At 48.3% G+C, this 18,870-nt stretch overlaps 2 protein-coding genes across 3 annotated transcripts; both read left to right on the forward strand.

Annotated features, from left to right (window-relative positions):
* Positions 1-809: 809 nt before the first annotated feature.
* TRMT2B (tRNA methyltransferase 2B) lies at positions 810-10,692 on the forward strand. 2 transcript variants are annotated; one of them, XM_076347158.1, is made up of 13 exons: positions 810-959; positions 1,559-1,826; positions 3,166-3,220; positions 3,704-3,823; positions 4,788-4,887; positions 6,233-6,303; positions 6,758-6,904; positions 7,119-7,213; positions 7,753-7,967; positions 8,096-8,197; positions 8,377-8,496; positions 9,488-9,587; positions 10,429-10,692. In XM_076347158.1, exons 2-13 carry the CDS (start codon positions 1,645-1,647, stop codon positions 10,553-10,555), a joined length of 1,434 nt encoding a protein of 477 aa, XP_076203273.1. In that variant the 5' UTR covers positions 810-959; positions 1,559-1,644; the 3' UTR covers positions 10,556-10,692. The 2 variants fall into 2 exon arrangements, with proteins under 2 accessions (XP_076203273.1, XP_076203272.1); XM_076347157.1 differs by lacking the exon at positions 810-959 and having other exon boundaries at positions 1,261-1,826.
* A 1,867-nt stretch (positions 10,693-12,559) lies between these two features.
* Positions 12,560-16,199, forward strand: TMEM35A (transmembrane protein 35A). The gene is made up of 2 exons (XM_076347159.1): positions 12,560-12,865; positions 15,689-16,199. Exons 1-2 carry the CDS (start codon positions 12,746-12,748, stop codon positions 16,073-16,075), a joined length of 507 nt encoding a protein of 168 aa, XP_076203274.1. The 5' UTR covers positions 12,560-12,745; the 3' UTR covers positions 16,076-16,199.
* The last annotated feature ends 2,671 nt before the right edge of the window (positions 16,200-18,870 follow it).

Genomic DNA, 18,870 nt, shown 5'->3' on the forward strand with positions numbered 1-18,870 from the left:
AAAGTCCTTACGGCCCTCTCCTGTTCAACTAAAATAGATGAAACTGTTACTAGAATATTATGTGGTGGTTATCCAAAAAAAAAAAAAGTGACTGTTGTACTCTAACCTATTTTTAGAGGCTAGAGCGATAGCTGTGTAGAGTGAATTCCCAGACAAGGGACATCTCTAAGGTGCCTAGGTTATCTGAAATCGGAACACTTGAAAACTGCACACAGATAAGTTTTTTGGTCACTGTCGAGAACCTTCCTCGAGGCACCAGGTCTGAGAGCGACTGTAACTACAGTAATTGCAATTTGTGCCGGCAAAGCCGAGCAGACGAGCTCTGCTGTACAGCCTTGTCTGCCAGCAGGACCCTGGGAGAGGCTCTGGGGGTCTGTGCAGGGGCTGGCCCCGGGGCAGTTTCCTTCTCCCGCAGTCCTGGGAGCTACGGGGCCACTCTTTTGCAGAATTCTTCGGGCCACTTAAATCCTGGGACAGAACGGATCGGAGCCTGAGCGCACCCACTGCTGCTCTCTTCGTTTCAGGTGCCTAAATGGGCAGAGACCGTTTGGGGCGAGCTGTGGTGACACCGGCTGACACCGCCCCCGCGGGCAGGCGTAAGCAGGAGCCCCTTTGCCCTGCTCCGCAGGGTGGTCTCACGCCCTGCGTGGCTGCTGGCATCCTCTGCAGCCTTCCCCGAGGAGAGGCGCTCCCGGGTGCCGGACTGCCGCGGAGCTGCCGGGACACCGCGTGGTTGTGCGTGCGCAAAGGCCTGTGGCGTGCAGTGCTGCGATCCTGGCATGTGCCGGGGCTCCGCACCGTGAGCAGGAGGCTGGCGCACGCTGGGCTCGGCTCGCCACCCCGGGGCGGCGAGGGGAGCGGGTCAGGCACCGCCACGGCCCCGTTGCCGCCGACGGACCCGGAAAGCGCAGGGTGCCGGCCTGGGAGCCCGCAGCGGTGCTGGGGCGCTGCGCCGGGAGGTAAGGCACGGGCCCCAGGAGCGCGGCGGGACTCGCCACCGAGCAGAAGTGCCCCTGGGGTGGGGGTGCTGGCCCTGGCTCCCTGGCAGGGGGCTCGGCCGCCTCGCAGCGCGGCGGGGAGCTCCCCAGCCCGGGGGGGGTCTCTCAGCCGTAAACAGCGCGCAGGGCGGTGGAAACGCAGCACACCGCATCCTGCCACGTGAGACCCGAACGCACAGGGAGGCGATCGGCCGCGAGCAGAAGGAGCGAGCTTTTCGTCACGCGAGATGAGAGCTGAGCTACGAAAGCACCGGCGGGGCCCAGGGCAAGCAGGACTGGCGGCGGGCGCTGCTAACCGAGCCCCAGCGCGCTGGCTGCCGGAGGCCGGTCGCCTGCGGCCGAGGAAGGAAACTCCGCTTTTAGCCGCCTGTTCCCTCCGCGCTTCCCGTCCGGGCCGGGGCAGGGGCACTCGCTGCGTTGCAAGCACCGTCCGGCATCTCTGAGCAAAGGGAAAATGCACCCGCCAGGCCCCGCCAGCTGTGGTTATTTTTAAACTAAGTGATTTACTTTCTGGAGTGTAGCTGGCCACGAGCATGGTGTTTTTGTCAACTTGTCTCCAGGTCTGTAGCTGACGTGCCACTTTCTGGGAGGCTGACGGTGGGCTTGCTGTGCTGCTTGCAGGGGTGCAGCCCCTATCTTTCCAACCATGGCTCTGCCCTGTGCATTGAGGCTACTGTGCCGGCACCTTCGCCCTTCGAGTGCTCTCCTGAGCAGCTTGCCTGGTCAGGACCACAGCCTGCTGGTGGAGAAGACGACAGCAGCAAAGTGGAAGGAGAAGAAAAAGGCCAGGGAGGGCTGCAGCCTGCCAGGTTCCTCCTGGGAGGAGAGGTACGGCTCTTTCAAAATGACCAAGCACTCTTCCAAAGGACCAAGCACCTGAAGCGGTTAGAGCAGTGGGTTGGGGGTTTCACCTCTACCCAGCTCTCCCCAGTAGGAATAGAAGAGCCAGGGCTCAGCTGGCTTCCCTGGAGCTTGGCCTGGGGATAGGAATAATGGAAAAGACAAATGAAAAGGTCTGAGAGGAAAGGATCAGGAGCAGAGCAGTTGCCATATTGGCAAGCAAAAAGTAATAGTCCATTTGATTTGCAGTTCTGTGCCTGAAAGTAGTTGGCTATGGGTGCTTTGGAAGCAGCTCCAAAAATCCCAGTAAGCAATAACAGCAGCTTATCCAGCTGTAGGGTGAGGTTCTCCATGGGCTCAGTGAGTCAGTAGTTGATGGATAGTTATGATAGTTTGGATCATATACACCTCACCCCTTACTCTTGTCTTTTTTTTTTTTTTAAATCAGCTTTTATGTGTTTTGTTCTTGCTCACCCTGCCTTCAGATACAATTAGTGGCAAGTTCCAAGGTTTATCTCTGAACTGCCACTGTGTGGGTGGCCGGGTCAGTGAGAGTGGGCAGCCTGTAATTCCCTGCCTGCTACACACAAACTGTGCATTTCTCTGTGGTGGATTTAATCTAGTACATCATTAACAAAAAAGATGTAGTGGATGGAAATGTGAGCAGGTAGATGATGCAGCACGGATGCATCAAGTGATGAGAGAAGCATCTTGCTCTTTTAGGGGAAAACTCCAGAGAGACAGGACTCAGGCTGTCCTCGAGCAGCAAAGGATGGCCAAAGCCTCTGATTCCATGGGAGAAAGCAACAGAGCTACATGTAGCTTCATGTTGTTGAAGCTACAACATGATCTCTTTTTTTTTTTTTTCCCCTTCTCTGCCTGCACTTTGGGCTTTTTTCCCCTTTGACCCCAGTAACATTTGAATACTCATTCCCCTGGCTTTACCAGCCTGGAGTCAAACCTCACCCAGGCAGGGCCTCTCTGGGTCCCTGTGTGAGGGAAACGCTGTTCCTGGCCCTGTCCTCTAAAGAGGGATCAGAAAGATACCTGGGTTACCCAGGACACCCAGGTATTGCTGGTCAGTCTGCCAAAGGCTCAGCCTGTTCCCTGGAGAGCTGGTTGTTGTGGTTCCTGGGTCCCTCTTCCAGCCACAAGTATTCTGCACCAGGAAGGTGCCATGAAAAGGGAGTTTGGATGTTCACAGCCAGCTCTGGTGCAGAGCCCGTACCAGAACAGTCCTGCCCATGAAGCAGCTGGCAGGGATGTTATGCCGTAAGTATTGGGAGGCAAGTAGCTCTGGGCACTACTGCGATGTTGTGCTTTCCAGGTTAGCGAACGCGGTGACTCCACTGTGGAGACTTCCCTACCAAGAGCAGCTGCAGGTAAGATGTGCTTACGTGGACTTTTCTCTGTCGTGTTGCCCCAACTGTCCCTCCTATTCCCCTTGAGCAACAGCCCGTAGCATCTTAGTTGCTTAATGCTGTAGACTCTTCAGACCCCATTTACTGCTGCTTTAATTATTCAGTTATTGTGAAGGATAGATTTGGGAGGTTCCCTGTGGGTGGTGTGTGTGATCACCAACAGCACAGAGGATGGGCACTTGCACAGTGATCCTGTCAAGTGCGGGACAGCTGGCTCACTGGGGCTTCAGGTTGGACCAAGTGCTCCAGGCCAGTGCTTGAGGACCACGGACATAGGATTTCTCTCTCTCCCTGTTGCTCCAAGCGGCTGCAGTGATGAGAAAGGCAGAGTTCCTCTGGTGCTATATCCCACTTGCAGTATTCCCTCCTCTTGGCCTTCCCAGAGGTGGGTGATGAAGAGCTGCCCACTGTCGTGTAGTCCTGAGGCTTAGGACTTCTCTGCAGGTGAAGTATGAAAGCCAGAGGAAGATTTTGCAGACACTGGCATCTCGTCTTGAGGAGCTGGGCATAGATGCACAGAAACCTGGTGGACTCTGCTGTCCTCTCCAGCCTGTAGTCCCTTCGGTGAGTATCCCATGAGAATGCTCTCACCTCTGAGCCACCAACAGTCTCTCACTTGACTCCTGAAAAGTCTCATGGTGGGGATTACTTGGTTGCAGAGAATGTGTCTGTGGCAGTCCTTGCTAGCTTCTGCTTTGCAGCCTGTGACTGCCGGAGAGTGAAACAAGCCTAGTGATTAGGAACCCTTTTTTGTGCCCAAGCCTTTCCTGATAAACCTGTCACTAATCTGTCCCAGAGAGCCATTTCGTCTTCCCAAGAGGAAGTACTGGGGGTCTCACGCACAAGCTCCGTTTCTGCGTTTTGAACATTCATGTGTATCCTCCTGTGTTGCTGTCGTGGTTTAACCTCAGTCGGCAACTGAGCACCACACAGCCGTTCGCTCACTCCCCCCTGCCCCCGGTGGGATGGGGCAGAGAATTGGGAGAGTCGAAGTGAGAAAACCTGTGGGTTGAGATAAAAACAGTTTAATAATTGAAATAAAATAGTAATAATAATAATATACAAAGCAAGTGATGCACAATGTAATTGCTCACCGCCCGCTGACCAATGCCCAGCCAGTCCCCGAGCAGCAGCCCCCCCCGGCCAGCTTTCCCCAGTTTATGTACTGAGCATGACGTCACATGGTATGGAATGTCCCTTTGGCCAGTTTGGGTCAGCTGTCCTGGCTGTGCCCCCTCCCAGCTTCTTGTGCACCTCCAGCCTTCTCAGTCGGTAGAGCATGGGAAGCTGAAAAGTCCTTGACTAGTGTAAGTACTACCTAGCAACAACTAAAACATCCATGTGTTATCAACATTGTTCTCATACTAAATCCAAAACACAGCACTGTACCAGCTACTAGGAAGGAAATTAACTCTATCCCTGCCGAAACCAGGACAGTTGCCAACAGAACAACCAGGCTGGGTTTTGGCTTTCCTCCATTACTTTTTCTTTTAATCAAAGGCTTTACTTTTCCTTCTTTCTCCCTCAGCCCGTCATTAATGGCTACCGAAACAAATCTACTTTCTCTGTGAACCGAGGACCAGATGGGAACCTCAAAACCGTGGGGTTGTATGTGGGAACTGGCAGAGGTCAGAGCAGGACAAGGAGCTGGGTAGAAAACTGCTGGCGTGGGCTGGGTTGGGGCAAGGCTCGTCTGTGACAGTCTCCACCCAAGTTAGAAGCCTGAATCCTGGGGGATGCCAACAGAAACACCACCGAGTCCAGGGCAGCAATTTTAAAACCTCAGTTCATTACCTTCTTAGGAAACACCACCTTCTAATTTGCTAAATACAGCAGTAAGGATGACAGCTGTGGTAGCAGCCACTCCAGGGTTTAGCTTTGTTATTCTTAATTATGCTGTTCCCATGCTTTTGGTGTGCTCCAGGAGCCTGTGCTGAGCAGGGAGAGCATGGGGGCGTGTGCACATCCATAGGCAGCAGAGCAACGTTGGAGTGTTTGGGATGCGTGAGGCAGTTTGGTGTTGTGCAATGAAGATGTGAGCTGTGTGCTCCTTGCAAGCTGCTCAGTGGTGAACTCATTCACACCATCGATACTAGGTTTTGCTTCTCAGCATCCATAGCAAGAGGTGCTGGGGTGGTTGCTGTGTACTTTTCTCATTGAAAAAATAATTCCATGGATGCATTTTACCTCTGACAGCAGAACTTTAGCATTTAAACTGAAGTGGGAATGCTGTCTTCAAAGGAACCTAAACTACTTTGCTGCTGTAAGCCCACACTGTTTCTCTCCAGTTAGAAAACCAGCTTGGTCTGCTCTGGCTCCCTTAGTTTAATTATAGAATCATTAAGGTTGGAAAAGACCTCTAAGATCATTGAGTCCAACCATCGACCCAACACCACCATGCCCACTAAACCATGTCCCTAAGCGCCTCATCTACTCGTCTTTTAAATACCCCCAGGGATGGGGACTCAACCACTTCCCTGGGCAGCCTGTTCCAATGTTTCACCACTCTTTCAGTAAAGAAATTTTTCCTCACGTCCAATCTAAACCTCCCCTGGCGCAACTTGAGGCCATTTCCTCTCGTCCTATCGCTTGTGACTTGGGAGAAGAGACCGATACCCACCTCGCTACAACCTCCTGTCAGGGAGTTGTAGAGAGCGAGTTAAGAGTGCAGTGGCTCCTTTGGGAGTTGCTAGAGGACACTTAAAAAGCTCCAGAGCTCCAACATCTTCATGGAAGTTAGTGACTGGCAAAGGGAATTCTGGCAGGTCCTGCAGACTGTGGGTACCCAGAACATCACAGGATTTAGTGGGGCACTTAGATACCGTTTTTTTCTTTTTTTCTTTTTTTTTTTTTTTTTGTTGTATAAGGGGAGAATTCCGGGGAAAGGCCTCTCCGCAGTTTATCATGTCAGATGCTACAGTGGTTTACGTGCCTTGAAACAAAACAATTAAATACCTGTCTCTCTGTCTCCAGCAAGAAATATTGTCTGTGTGAAAGCCAACCACATGGAGAACATACCCCCAAAACACAAACAAGTAGCCCAGGTAAATAAGTCATGTCTGTCCCTAAGACTGTGGAATAGAGGGACTGCCGTAACTTGTATTTGGGAGAACATCGTAATTTTACTTACACTGGGTTTTCAAGTCCATTTTCATGTTCTGAAAAGTTTCAGGCCTGACTCTGGTTGATGAGTATTTTTTTTTTTTAAAACTTGCATGTTAATGTTGCAGCCTCTAAACTGTCCCAAAGAATGAAGTTAATCAAGTGACAATGAATTCCTGCCAATCTATTAAAATACATTAAGAATCACAAATTGAAATTATTAAAATGTCTTGTCTTCCAAGAACTTGGAAAGAGCTTTCACTCAGTGTATTGAAATCAAACAGAAAAAACAGATGATACTGGTGGAAGGGCCATCCGTTTGGGGTGCACAGAGTTATGCTAAGACCAGGGCAGTTGTCTTTGTTGTCCTACAAGTGCCGTTTCCTCTCCGCTCAGTGCTATGAGGAGTTCATCCGTCGCTCCCCACTGGACTCCTGCATTCTCTTCCACGAAGGCGGACACTGGCGGGAGCTCGTGGTGCGCACCACCAGCTGTGGCCACACCATGGCTATCGTCACCTTCCACCCCCAGGAGCTGGGCCAGGTGAGTATGCGGAGGACAGGGCACCTGGCAAGAGGCACGTCAGGTATCTAGCTGACCTGAGCGTGCTCTGCTCTGGCTCCCTTAGTTTAAGAAGAGTGCAGTGGCTCCTGTGGGAGTTGCTAGAGGACATTTAAAAAGGTCACTTGTATCTCTGGAGAGAGGTGTCTAATCAGATTACCCAAACAGCCAGGTTTTCCTTTCTCACTCTTGACAGGAGGCACTGGCTACTCAGAAAGCATTGCTTAAGGAGTTCTTTGTGTGTGGACCTGGAACAGTCTGTGCCTTGACTTCACTTTATTTCCAAGAGAGGTATATGTCTTGACACAGGGAAAGAGTGGAAACAAAGCCACCTCCTTTTTTCTCCCCCCTCTGATCAAATTCAAATTCTGCCAGTTCAGGGAGTACTTGAAGAGAATGACAGATGTTTGGATGCCTCTTGCAGACATGGTTTCGAGATGGCCACATCTTTTGTTTTTCCAGAGCTGGAATAGTTGAATACACTATGGCTCTAGCTCATGGGAGTTATGAGCCTGGGAAACTAAAGAAAAAAACCTACAGTGACTTTCCCAAGACAGTAAACCACAGTAGCAGCAAAACTAGGGAATAGACCCTAGGACTGCTGCCTTCTGCGAAGTCATTTTGATCCTTTTAATGAATTCTAGGCTGTGCAAATTACAGATCCCTTACAAAGAATCAAAATTCTTTGATCCTGTTGAAAGGCTCACATGAAATAAAAGTTGGTGGGGGGAGAACCATCCTCCCCTGCACATTAGCACCCTAGGAATGGAAATGGAAATCAGCTGCCTTTCTGCTGCCTTCTAACAGCTGGTTTTTGTGTGCTCTGCTAGCACCATGACACGCTGCTCCCATGAGCAGTCCCCTTTCCAGCTCCTTCACGGAGAACCGCACATCTTTGAAGAAGTGCTCGGCCTGAAGTTTCGCATCTCTCCAGATGCCTTTTTCCAAGTAAACACGGGTGGAGCAGAAGTTCTGTACCAGGCAGTTGGGGAGCTGAGTCAGGCTGGTGGGGACACCGTCCTCCTCGACATCTGCTGTGGAACGGGTGAGCAGTGGCTGTGTGAGCCTGGCTCCCTAGGCTGGTGCTTTGCATGCCAAAAATGATCCCCACTATCTAAAGGCTTGTTTCTTCAGCGTGGATGTACAGAGTATTTTTGTATCCCTCATTTCTAGGCACAATTGGTCTCTCTCTGGCTCACCAGATGTCCAAGATTATTGGTATTGAGGTGGTGGAGAAGGCAATAGAGGATGCCAGGTGGAATGCAGCATTCAATGGTGAGTTCAAACTTGCTGTGGCAGAAAGTTTCAAACTAACTGCTGAAAAATCAGAAGCAGAAGTGAGCAAAGGGATCCTACCAAGTTACCTCTACGCAGCAAAGGGTGGTACTTCATGTTATACCTAACATCTGGTGAGACCAACTCCTCAGTTCGTGTGGTTGCTTTTTGCTTCACAGGAATTTCAAACTGCGAGTTTCACAGTGGAAAGGCAGAGGCCGTGTTACCGCAACTCCTGTCGTCGTGGGAGGATGCCCAACCCCTTGTTGCTGTGGTGAACCCATCTCGGGCTGGGCTCCGTGAGAGAATGTTATTTATTTTCATCTTGAAAACAGAATTTTGAACAAGTTCTGTGAGACCTGTTACACTGGCTCCAAATCCTCTGCTCACTTAGTCTCTAGTTTCTTTACCTTGCTGCTGATAGCAGCTGAAATCCCATAGAGTCTGCTGTTTTCAGTGCCTTTATCATGCTCTTTAAAGCAGACCGCTCTAATCTTTTTTCCATCTTTCATAGGCTCACAGAATTATTTAGGAGAGAAGGAGCCTCTGGAGGTCTGTGGTGCAATCTCCCAAGTAAAGCAGGGACAACTTCAGAGTTGTATAAGGTTGCACAGGGCTATAAAGCCCAGTTGAATGTGTCCAAGGGTGGATACCCTCTTCTGAAAATGTTTTCCCCAATATATTTGATCAGTGTTTCCCCTTGCTGTAGTGCACCTGTTGCTTTTCATCCTCTTCTTGTGCCCTGCTGAGGAGATTCTGGCTCCATCTTCTCTGTAATCCCCCATGAGGCCCCTGCAGATGGCAAATGGATCCCTGCTCACCTTCTTCCCCAGGCTGAATAACCCCAGCCCTCACACTCTCCTTATGCATCCAGTGCCCCAGCCCTCTTAACTATCTCAGTGGTCTCCACTAGACTAGCTCCAGTGTGTACTGGGAAGTTCCAAACTGGTCCTGGTGCCCAGATGCAGTCTCACAAGTGTGTGTGGAAGGTTTTAGGTGCCTCTGCTTAATTAAGTAACAATGTTTCTGTCATCCTTCATCCCCCTGGGAAGCAGAGGGATTTCTCCCACTGCTCTACCCTGCCAAATCGGCTGAGCTGTTAGCAGCATGGGTCGCATCCATGGCCTCCTAAGAACCTGCATCTGAGACAGGACAGCAAAATGTATATATTCTTTTTTCCCTGTATTTTTGACAGTTCAGTGCAGTTCTGTGATGCTTGCTGTGCAATCATTCCTTCTGGAGAGTTCATGGTGGTGGGTCACTGGGAAAGCACGGTATCTGTTTTTGCAGATTACAGGGTTGTGCAAGCCATCCGAAACTGCAAGTCCATCCGAAGGCTGCTCTACATCTCCTGCAAGCCAGAGGGTGAAGCCATGAGGAACCTTCTTGAGTGAGCACCCTCCTCTCTTCCTTTCCACTGACCTTAGTGATAGACCCTATTATGTCCAGACAAGGACATAAAAATCTGACCTTGGCTTAGGAAGTTTTTTGTTGCAACTGAATTTCACTAGGTGAGTTCTGCAGGTGTGATCCAGGACTAGTCAGTGCGTGGTCAGAAGTGGTTTATGCTTCTGCATTACTTTGGGTTTACCTGCAAGCTGCACTCACTGGTTTAAGGTAATGGGTATTCTTTGGGTTTTACCTTCCAGCAGGATGCTTTAGTGCATCAGTAAGGAATATAAAATAATGCAAACATGCTATATTGGCATTGTGCATCCTTCCCCAACAAAGCAGCACATCTGGATGTGGGATATGGAGTCCACTGGATTCAGTGCAGGAAGGTTGGCCCCTAGCTAATGAAGTGAAGCCAAAGGGATTAGTCACCTGCTTGGGGTTAATCATATAGCTAAGTCTTTATCTGGGGCAGGCCCATTTGCAGGTGATAAACCTGTCTGCAGGTAACCAATGAAGGTAGGGCAAAACTGAGGATTATTTCCTCAGTTATTCCTCCCAATAACTAAGGGTATTAAGTGTCTTTCAGCTGGGCTGGCTTGTGAGAAAGGGAGCTTTAAACCTGCCACTGACTCTTCAGTTTGTCCATGAGGTTTTCAGAGCTGGTTTGGGATTCAGTATTAATGGTTCCAGACCTCAGCCAGTGTCAGCTGCAGACTCTGAGGGATGTTAGCCAAACACGATACCTCCTTAGTGCATCCTCTGTGCTATTGTGCTACCAATAATGGTGGGAAGGCTTCTGCTGCTGGTCTAAGGGATGTTCTCTTTGCTTTCCACAGGCTCTGCTGCCCACCTGACCCAGGGAAGAAGCTGGCAGGAGAGCCATTTGCCCCCACATTGGCTATACCTTTTGACATGTTTCCTCATACTGTTCATTGTGAGCTGGTGCTGCTGTTGACCCGCTGACAGAAGGCAGGTATGCCAGCTCTGAGAGCTTGGGAAGCAACCTCCTACTGTCCTTAAGACTGGAGTTGATGTAGTTAAGATTTTAACTTATTTTCTTGAAAGTTGTATAAAAATAAATAATTTTGCTTTTGCTCTTACTTTGGGTTGCCTAACTACACTGTTCTGTAAGGAAACACTCGGATTTCTGGGGTGAAAAGGTTCTCTGTAGCATTTTGTCACCCTTCCCTCCCCTGCAAACCTCTTCTTGGGCTGCTGGTTAAAGCAGCCTGGAAAATACCCTCTCCCTGGTATTGTGGGTTTTCACCATCAACATGTGAATACAAAGTACTAAAATCCACTGTATTTTCTATTACTGCCGTGCCATTAGTTCTCTCCTTGCTTCAAGGATATTTCAGGTGTTTTTCAAGTTGATAGCGAACTTGCTATGAAGAAACCGTAGGAACTAGAAATCCTCATGCTTCACTGGGCAAGTGTTGACTTTTGGGCTCAGGGAAATATTTCCCATATAAACTTCCAAAACCAGTATTGAATCACTGTCAGTCACGTGTATAAGTCGGAGGCAATGAGAAAGATTTTTCTATAAAACGAAATGAAGAGAAAACAGATTTCAGTGTCTCTCCTTCCATACCTGCCTCCCCCTTCTCCACTAATGCTTGCTGATACCTAAATATGAAGTGCCCTGTGAAAATGGGCAACAAGTTATTTCCTCATCAGGTTGCTCTGCAATAGCTAATTAAAAAATTTGGTGTGTTTTGTATCTGTCCTGCCATGCTCACTCACTGGCAAGCTGTGAACCTCAATGTTATATGAAGTTCTCTCCACCTCTTCAAAAGATAAAGCTGCTACAACCTGGAGGTAGGTCTGAGTGAGCAGAGTTCCCTTGTGTTTTGTGAACTCCACGTTTTGAGGGCTCCTTTTGATTTTTATTTTTTAATTTTTACTGTTATGTTGTATTGAAGTTACCTTTTGGTTTATCCTGGTCATCTAGGCCAGACCAGTAGCAGAACACACTTCTACAGTCAGGCTGTTAAATTTGACTCTTTCCTCCGAAAGAGGAGTTCCCTATTTGATTTGGGTTAATCAAGGCTGATAAAGGAAACAGGGAGAGCTGCCTGTATTTTTCAGACTTTTAACTCTAGTCCTAGGTAACACTGAGCTTGGACTAATAACAACAACCACCAGTTCTCAAGCCATGGGGGCTTAAAATACATGGGTTTAGGACTTGAGACTTACTACACCGGAAAGGGAGGTGATGGGGAGATTCCTAACAGGCATAGGGAGTGTCCTCTTGTACTATCCCATGAGTGTAAGATTTTTGCACACTGTTACCGCCTCCTGTTTTCAGTTTATAGCGAGGGATACAGTTTTCCAGCAGTTCTGTTTTGTATAATTATACCTTGCCTTCTCACTGCGAGATCTGAATGGATTTCTGCTTAGCCTGGCTATGCTTTTGTCAAAAGGAAATTTGTTGCAAATTAGTGGGGGAGAGATAATGACTTTAAATCAGAAAGTAACAGAGGATCAGGGAACCTTTGCACTAGTCTCTGGAGAGCTGAACATAGAGGACAGGTTTTATCTGCAATGGGGGAGGGTGGCCTCACCATCCCTTTTGAGCATCAGGTTCCAGGACGGCCACAGGGGCAAGACATCTTTTTTGCTTTTCTGGGGCAAATATATTAAGCAATATGTTGTTTGCTGTGTATTAGTGTCTGAGCATCTGAAACTGAAAACTGCCTCTCTTGTAAGAGACCTCAGACCACTTTTCTTCCATAGCAGATTACTCCCGTGCCCTCTGCTAACATGTCCTCATTTTCTCACTAGTGAGCAACTGTGCTATGTGTTTGGCTGTCATCCCACATCCCTAGAACTGGCTCAGTTTTGGCTTTCCGTGGGTAATTTATGGAACATGCAGGGAAACAGAGGATGACTTAATGGTAGGAGTGGTGGGAATGCTCATTGCTCAGCAGGTGCTAGAGCTGCCTGGCTCTGGTTGCATGGCTGCGGGGCATTAGGACCCGGAGGTTGCTGAGTGGAGGAGGCTGAATCCCGTTGCCGCTGTCATCCTTGCTGCCTCTGCAGCTTTATTCCTCATCTCCTTCAATGGTGACTGACTACCTCCCGCCCGGGTTGGCAGCCAGAGCGAGAAAGCCTCGCTAGGACCGGTTCCCAGGACTGGTTCCCAGCTGCTCCATGGCATCTCCCAGGACTATCACCATCGTTGCCCTCTCGGTAGCCCTGGGGCTCTTCTTTGTCTTTATGGGGACCATCAAACTGACCCCTCGGCTCAGCAGAGATGCCTACAATGAGATGGTGAGTATGGCAGTGGCAGCATGGAGGGAGATGCATTAGGGCTCTCTCCCCTCAACTTTGTGGCAGAAGCAGCATTTGCAGTGAGATACATGGAGGGTGACTGCTCTGGAGCCCTGAGCGATGGGAGGGAGAGGGAAGAAGCTTATCTGTCTCCTTATTTGATGGACACGGAGAGAAACAAATAATACGCAGTGCTGAGGATATCCTGGCAGCCCTCGCCTGGGCTCCATCTGAGCCCATCCATGGAGAAACCTCTTGTGGATAAGGACAGGGAGGGGAAGCGAGGAGGACGGGGTAGCACAGCACACCGATGCCTGCAAAAAGATGGGGACACAAGGGTCTCTGAAAAGCAAGGTCTGAAGAAGTGCCGGACATGTAGCAGGCAGGTGCAGCTGATCCCTTGGAGAATACAAGAGAAGCAGATGCCTGCTTTGGCAGCCAGATGATCATCCTCAAAATTCTGTGCTTTAAAGCAAGGATAATGACACTAACTGTCCGTACCTGACCAGACTTGTGCAGGGATTAATTCATGACCATGAAATGCTTTGAGATGCTTTGAGATTCTTAGCTGGCAGAAGAAGATATTATTAATAGTCACCTTATTATTCTCTTTAGCCTAGGAAATGAGCCTCTCCTCCTGTTGCCTAATGGGAAAGGGGTGAGGAGAGGAGGGAGAAGTCACTGTGTGCATTTCTCAGCTGGTGAGCTAGTTTGTGCTCCTCTCTGCCCAGGGCCAACCCTACTGCAGAGCTTTGCCAGCTGCAAGCTGCAGGCAGGTTAGGGACTAGCTGCCACATTTTGCTTCCTTGTCTATGTTTGTTCATTCTCCTGCTGCCCTTCGGCGCCCCCCCCTCCCCCCCCGTTATATTTATTGCAGTGGCTGAGAAGCATTGGTATAATTTTTGTGCCCTTAAAAAAATAGTGCTGGAAGTTTCCAGCACATTCTGTTCTCTCCCTTTGCTCCACCTGCCCAGCTGCTTTTCCTTAGCTCTCAAATAACATCTGAACTGCAGTGCCTCATCTGCAGCCCAGCACAGGGATCTCACAGAGAAGAAGCACCAAGAAGTAACTCAGGAGCAAGAGACTGAGATAAAATGCCCAGAAAACAAAGCTCTTAAGCTTCCGTTTCTGTCCCTTAGGACAGAAAAAAGCACTGAGACTTTAGAAGCACTGCAAAAATCCTTGCTCTGTAAAATACTTTGCTTCTCCTACAGGTAGGAATGATCTTCGTTTTTACAAAGAGAAAGCAGAGGCACTCGGATATTACATAGCACTGTCATTCTTAATAGCCCATATTGTAATATGTTCATGGCTTATTAGGCTTTCATGCTTTTGCTGTGCTGCATACCAGGGTGGTCTGTCATGTAATGGAGACAGTTAGTGAAAACATGATCTTGCCAATCAATAAGCATGGCTTCCTGCCCCGAGCAAATGGAGAACCTCTGTTATCTACCTACAACACCAAACTTGCAGTTTTTCATTCAGCAAAAAGCAGACACGCTAGTTTAATTTTAATTTAAAATACCAGAGTACTCTAGGACATGCTGATAGTACATTTCTTTATAAAGCTGTATTTGTCACAACTGTTTAAAAATACTGTACTCTGAGAAGAGCTTTTATTCACTGAAGGTTTAAAATGCATCCTTACAATGCATACACTTAGAGTAAAATGTGTCATGAGATCTCCAATTATTTAGTAGCAAAAATGACAATGCTGTATATTTTTTAACCACGTGAAGTGTCAGCTCCTTTTAGAAGGAAGCAGCAAAATTTAGAGAAGTGGGGAAGCTCTGTGTGCCTGTAGTGCAGGTTTCCAAAATCACATGGAAGTAAATCTACAATCTGATTAGCGCCTGTGAGAGCTGAACAACTCTGTACCTGAGATTCGGCTTCCATTTCCCTCCCTCTGATTAGAAAGCAGACAACACAATGGGAAGAGTATCTGCAGGGACAGTATACTCAAGTGTAAGTGGAAATAATTTCAGTGTCTCAAATAACTAGGAGCTCTATTAAAATATTAAAAAAAAGGAAATACTTAATTGAAAAAGAAAAAAAACCCAAACAAAAACAATAAGCCCACAAGCACCTAATGTTCAAATGCAAGAACTTGAACATGTGTAAGGACAGAGGTTGTTTCTTCCGTGAAACAATGAGGCAGCCATGTAAGAAGGCAGTCTTGCAATTTACACTGCTTCTAAATCCAGCATAAACCAGGGGGCAAAGGATGTCGCATGTCAGCTTGCTTTCATCCGAGGAAAGAAAGGATCATCAAGGTATGTAAGCACAGGATAGGGTTGGTGGATATCAGCTCTGATGTATAGTCCCATGCTAAGATTGTACTGCCCATAAACACTGAAATATTGTAAGTTGCTTTGAGGTAGAGACTTCTGGTTTTAGTTGCTGTGCCTTGGCCTTGCAGGGACTAGGCGTGTTATTTAATTATCAAGGACAAGCTACTCTTAGAGAGAGGTACTTTTTTTTTTTAACAAAATGGTTCTGCATTGCTAATTCTAGCAATCGTAACTTCAGATTTCAGGAAAAGGTACAGCTGGCCTGGTCCTAGCTCCAAAGAGGGGTGCTAAGTTGCAGAACTGTTTTCCAGTGAAGAGACAGCAGCTTATAAAGGGGGAATTGCAGGTTGATGGTGTTAATATCCCTCCAACAGAAGCTTTAGTGGTACAGATTGGATATTGTGCCAGAGGGGTCTGTGGTGATAGAAGTGATCTTTAGGTCATACTGCACATCAGTCTATTTCAATGGAAGTCACCTTTGCCTTTATTTTCTCACATTATGGTGTTCTACACTATTACTGCTTGATTTCAGAAACGAGCATACAAAAGCTACGTGCGGGCCCTCCCCATGCTAAAGAAGATGGGAGTCAGCTCTATCCTTCTCCGCAAGAGCATTGGTGCCCTCGAAGTGGCGTGTGGCATTGTCATGACACTGGTGCCTGGTCGCCCCAAAGATGTGGCCAACTTTCTCCTCCTCCTCCTTGTGCTGGCTGTGCTCTTTTTCCACCAGCTAGTGGGGGATCCACTCAAGCGTTACGCCCATGCCCTAGTCTTTGGGATCCTGCTTACCTGTCGTCTGCTGATTGCCCGCCAGCCTGAGGAGCAGCCTCCAGAAAAGAGGAGCCTGTCAGTGAATGGGGATGAGCAACCACTCATCCATGAGGCAGCTCCTGAGAAAGGCAAAATGAAGGTATCCTAGTTCACTGCGTGTGAGAAATACGGACCCTCGAGGCAGCTCTCTCCAAAATCACCCAGAAAATTTGTTTTTTATTTACCTATTTTTTTGTCTGTCTAAATAAAGTTGCATTGGGGTCTGAGACACACATGGTATGTCTACACTGTAGTCTTGCTTTTGCTGCTGCCCTGTAATGTAGAAAAATACAAGCTAGCTTTCACCAGGACAGCTTGCAGCTGGAGTAGCGCTGGCCTCAGCAGGAGCTGCAAAATCAGCCTGAAAGCACGGGCAGACTTGGGCAGGTAGTCATGCTAACTCGGCACTGCTGCAGGGGGGAGGTTAGTCCCTGTGCATCAGCCCCGAGCCCCATGGCAGTTGAAACCTAGCCTGCATGCACTTCTGCTACATGGCAGTCTCAGCAACAGCAGCTGGGTAGAACATAACCAGAGTGTCCCTGTGCTGGCTTCTGCAACCCCACCCACAAATGTTTCCTTTTCCATAGTCAAGGGGGGAAAGGACCCTACTAAGCATAAAAGTGCTGTTTGTTGTGTTTGAGAGAGGGATCCCTTAGCCTTTGCTGCCGCTGTGCCCAGTCCTTTCTTTGGACTGGTTATCCAGGGAAAACATGGGATGTGCTATTTGCATCTTCCTGGATTTCCACACTTTGCAGAGGCTCTAAAACTGCAACAATGGCCTGATAACAGTAATTTTTTGCCTGCTTCACACGAGGCAATGACATCTCTTTACCCCTCTTGGCAGAGAGTAAGGATCCCTGGTGAGGGGATGGGGAGCAGAACTGCCCAAAGAACTCCAAAATACTTGTCTGCTGTTGGCAAATAGCATCATGCTCCCTATTTCCTTGCAAGAAAAAAATCCCTTTTTCCACAACTACTGCAACTTTATAGAATTGTCGGCTATTGCTGATAGATGAGGGTCTGAACGTGTCCAGGTACCTCCTCGTTCATCCCGCATATAGCTTCGGTGAGCTGGGGGAAGTCCTGTCACCAGAGCCTGAATCCCTGTGTGTAGTATCTGAAATCTTAGAGAGTGTCGTAAGAAGCATGTGTTACCTCTGAATTTGTTTGTTTTTCTTGATGTTTGTTTTCAGTTTTTCCTTATTTTCTTAATTATTCATGAAAATAAACTTTTTGATATTTGGAGAAAAATTCCTTGACAGAAACAAATTTCTTTTTTGAGAGACGCATCTGAAAATATTTTTCCTGTGCTCAAACTCTGCACCTAAAATGGGCAGAATCATGTCAGGGGAATTTCAGAGAAAGACGAGGTGATGGAGGATGGAAGCCATCTGAACACTACTGAGCTATGTATTAATAACCATAGGCATTTAAAAGAGACGTTTGAACATTTTAATGAATCAGTCTCAGATAAATTTCTGCTTCAGTACAATGTGGCAGCGACAAAAGATATTAAAACTCCAGTAAAATGTCAGTATTGTATCTATAAAAATTGATGACGGATATTCATAAGCAGTATATCCAATTTTCTTATGTTAAAAGTTTGCTGCTCAAACAGATGTAGTCCCAAATACATATATGCTGAAAAATCCTCCTCCTAGATCCCCACTAATTCTCTTATCAGATGTGCACCCTGAACAAAGGAAACTACCAACAGGACACCTCTGTTAGGCAATGTCTCGTCTTTACAGACTACCTCAAGGTCATCCCAAATGTATATACAATTTGCTTTACTTCCCAAAAGACTTCATCTACCATGCCCTGACTGGAGTTATTAATCACGTAATTCAAAACCAAATAAAAATACCACCAACTCAAAACCACGCCATGATGTGTATTTCTACACAAAGCACTCACAACTGAATTGCTGCAACCTTTTGGCCAGCTGCCCCTCACATGTCCATCTAACTCAGTAAACTTTTGAAACAAGTGTTTGTCTTCTGTAATGTTCTTCACTGAAACCTGTATAGATGCCGTAACAATAAATGTAAAATATTCCGCATAGCAAAGCTTATCCCTGCAAAAACTTGAGACTGTAAGTCAATTCTGAAAAATGTCCCCCTCTTTTCACATTTGTAACAGTATGAATTACTGATCTGCAGTAGTGGCTACATGTTCTTTATTACAGAGGAAGATGAGACTCTTGTTGGAGGTCACTAACAAAACCTCTGTATTTCTCTGTATTGGGTTGACCTCCACCATTGCCCCCCAGCATTAGCAAACTATTTTTGGAAACTACCAGTCATCTTTTGCTTGCTAAAGGTGATAAGGCACCAAGAAACGGTTTTGTCCTTTTGTAAGACCACGATGCTAATTTACTCTTCCTATCTCCCCCCCTCCCCCCCGCGCTTTTCTTTCTTCTTTATCTCCAAGCCCATAATTTCATTCCCGTCAGTCTCATCCAATTGCTGCCATGGCAGGCACCTTCTAGCGCCAGCGTTTTCCCGGCTGCAGCTCGCTGCGGAGACAGACGTTTGTCAGAGGAGCGGTGCCTGCAGCGCGGCCGGCCTGTCCGGCGTGCCGGGCACAGCTGCGGCCTACCTGAGGGCTCACTAAGACCGCCCAGCCGCCTGCTGCATCGCGGGACCTGCCTGGACACCTCCGCCTGCCTGTTAAAAGATGGGTGGAAAGGACCACTGCGTATCGCCGACCCTACCCGATTTCCAACCTCTACGGCCCTATTCCCCGCGGCCGTTCCGACCTGCACCTCCTGCCGCCCCCGCGACCCGGCCCGCCGCCTCACGCACGCCGAGGCCACTGCGCACGCGCCGCACCGCCGCGAGACCGCGCATGCTCAGAACCGCCCAGGACGGAGCGGAAGCGTCGCCGTTCCCACGCGCGACG

The sequence above is a fragment of the Aptenodytes patagonicus genome, chromosome 9 (assembly GCF_965638725.1).
Source record: "Aptenodytes patagonicus chromosome 9, bAptPat1.pri.cur, whole genome shotgun sequence".
In the NCBI taxonomy this organism is placed as follows: Eukaryota; Metazoa; Chordata; class Aves; order Sphenisciformes; family Spheniscidae; genus Aptenodytes; species Aptenodytes patagonicus.

Excerpts from the sequence above, each read along its gene's own strand:
- TRMT2B (XM_076347158.1), top strand. The coding sequence starts at position 1,645 with ATGGCTCTGCCCTGTGCATTGAGGCTACTGTGCCGGCACCTTCGCCCT. Across the intron at positions 6,304-6,757 it reads AACACAAACAAGTAGCCCAG|TGCTATGAGGAGTTCATCCG; the intron begins GTAAATAAGTCA and ends CTCTCCGCTCAG. Across the intron at positions 7,214-7,752 it reads TCACTTTATTTCCAAGAGAG|CACCATGACACGCTGCTCCC; the intron begins GTATATGTCTTG and ends GTGCTCTGCTAG.
- TMEM35A (XM_076347159.1), top strand. The coding sequence starts at position 12,746 with ATGGCATCTCCCAGGACTATCACCATCGTTGCCCTCTCGGTAGCCCTG. Across the intron at positions 12,866-15,688 it reads GAGATGCCTACAATGAGATG|AAACGAGCATACAAAAGCTA; the intron begins GTGAGTATGGCA and ends GCTTGATTTCAG.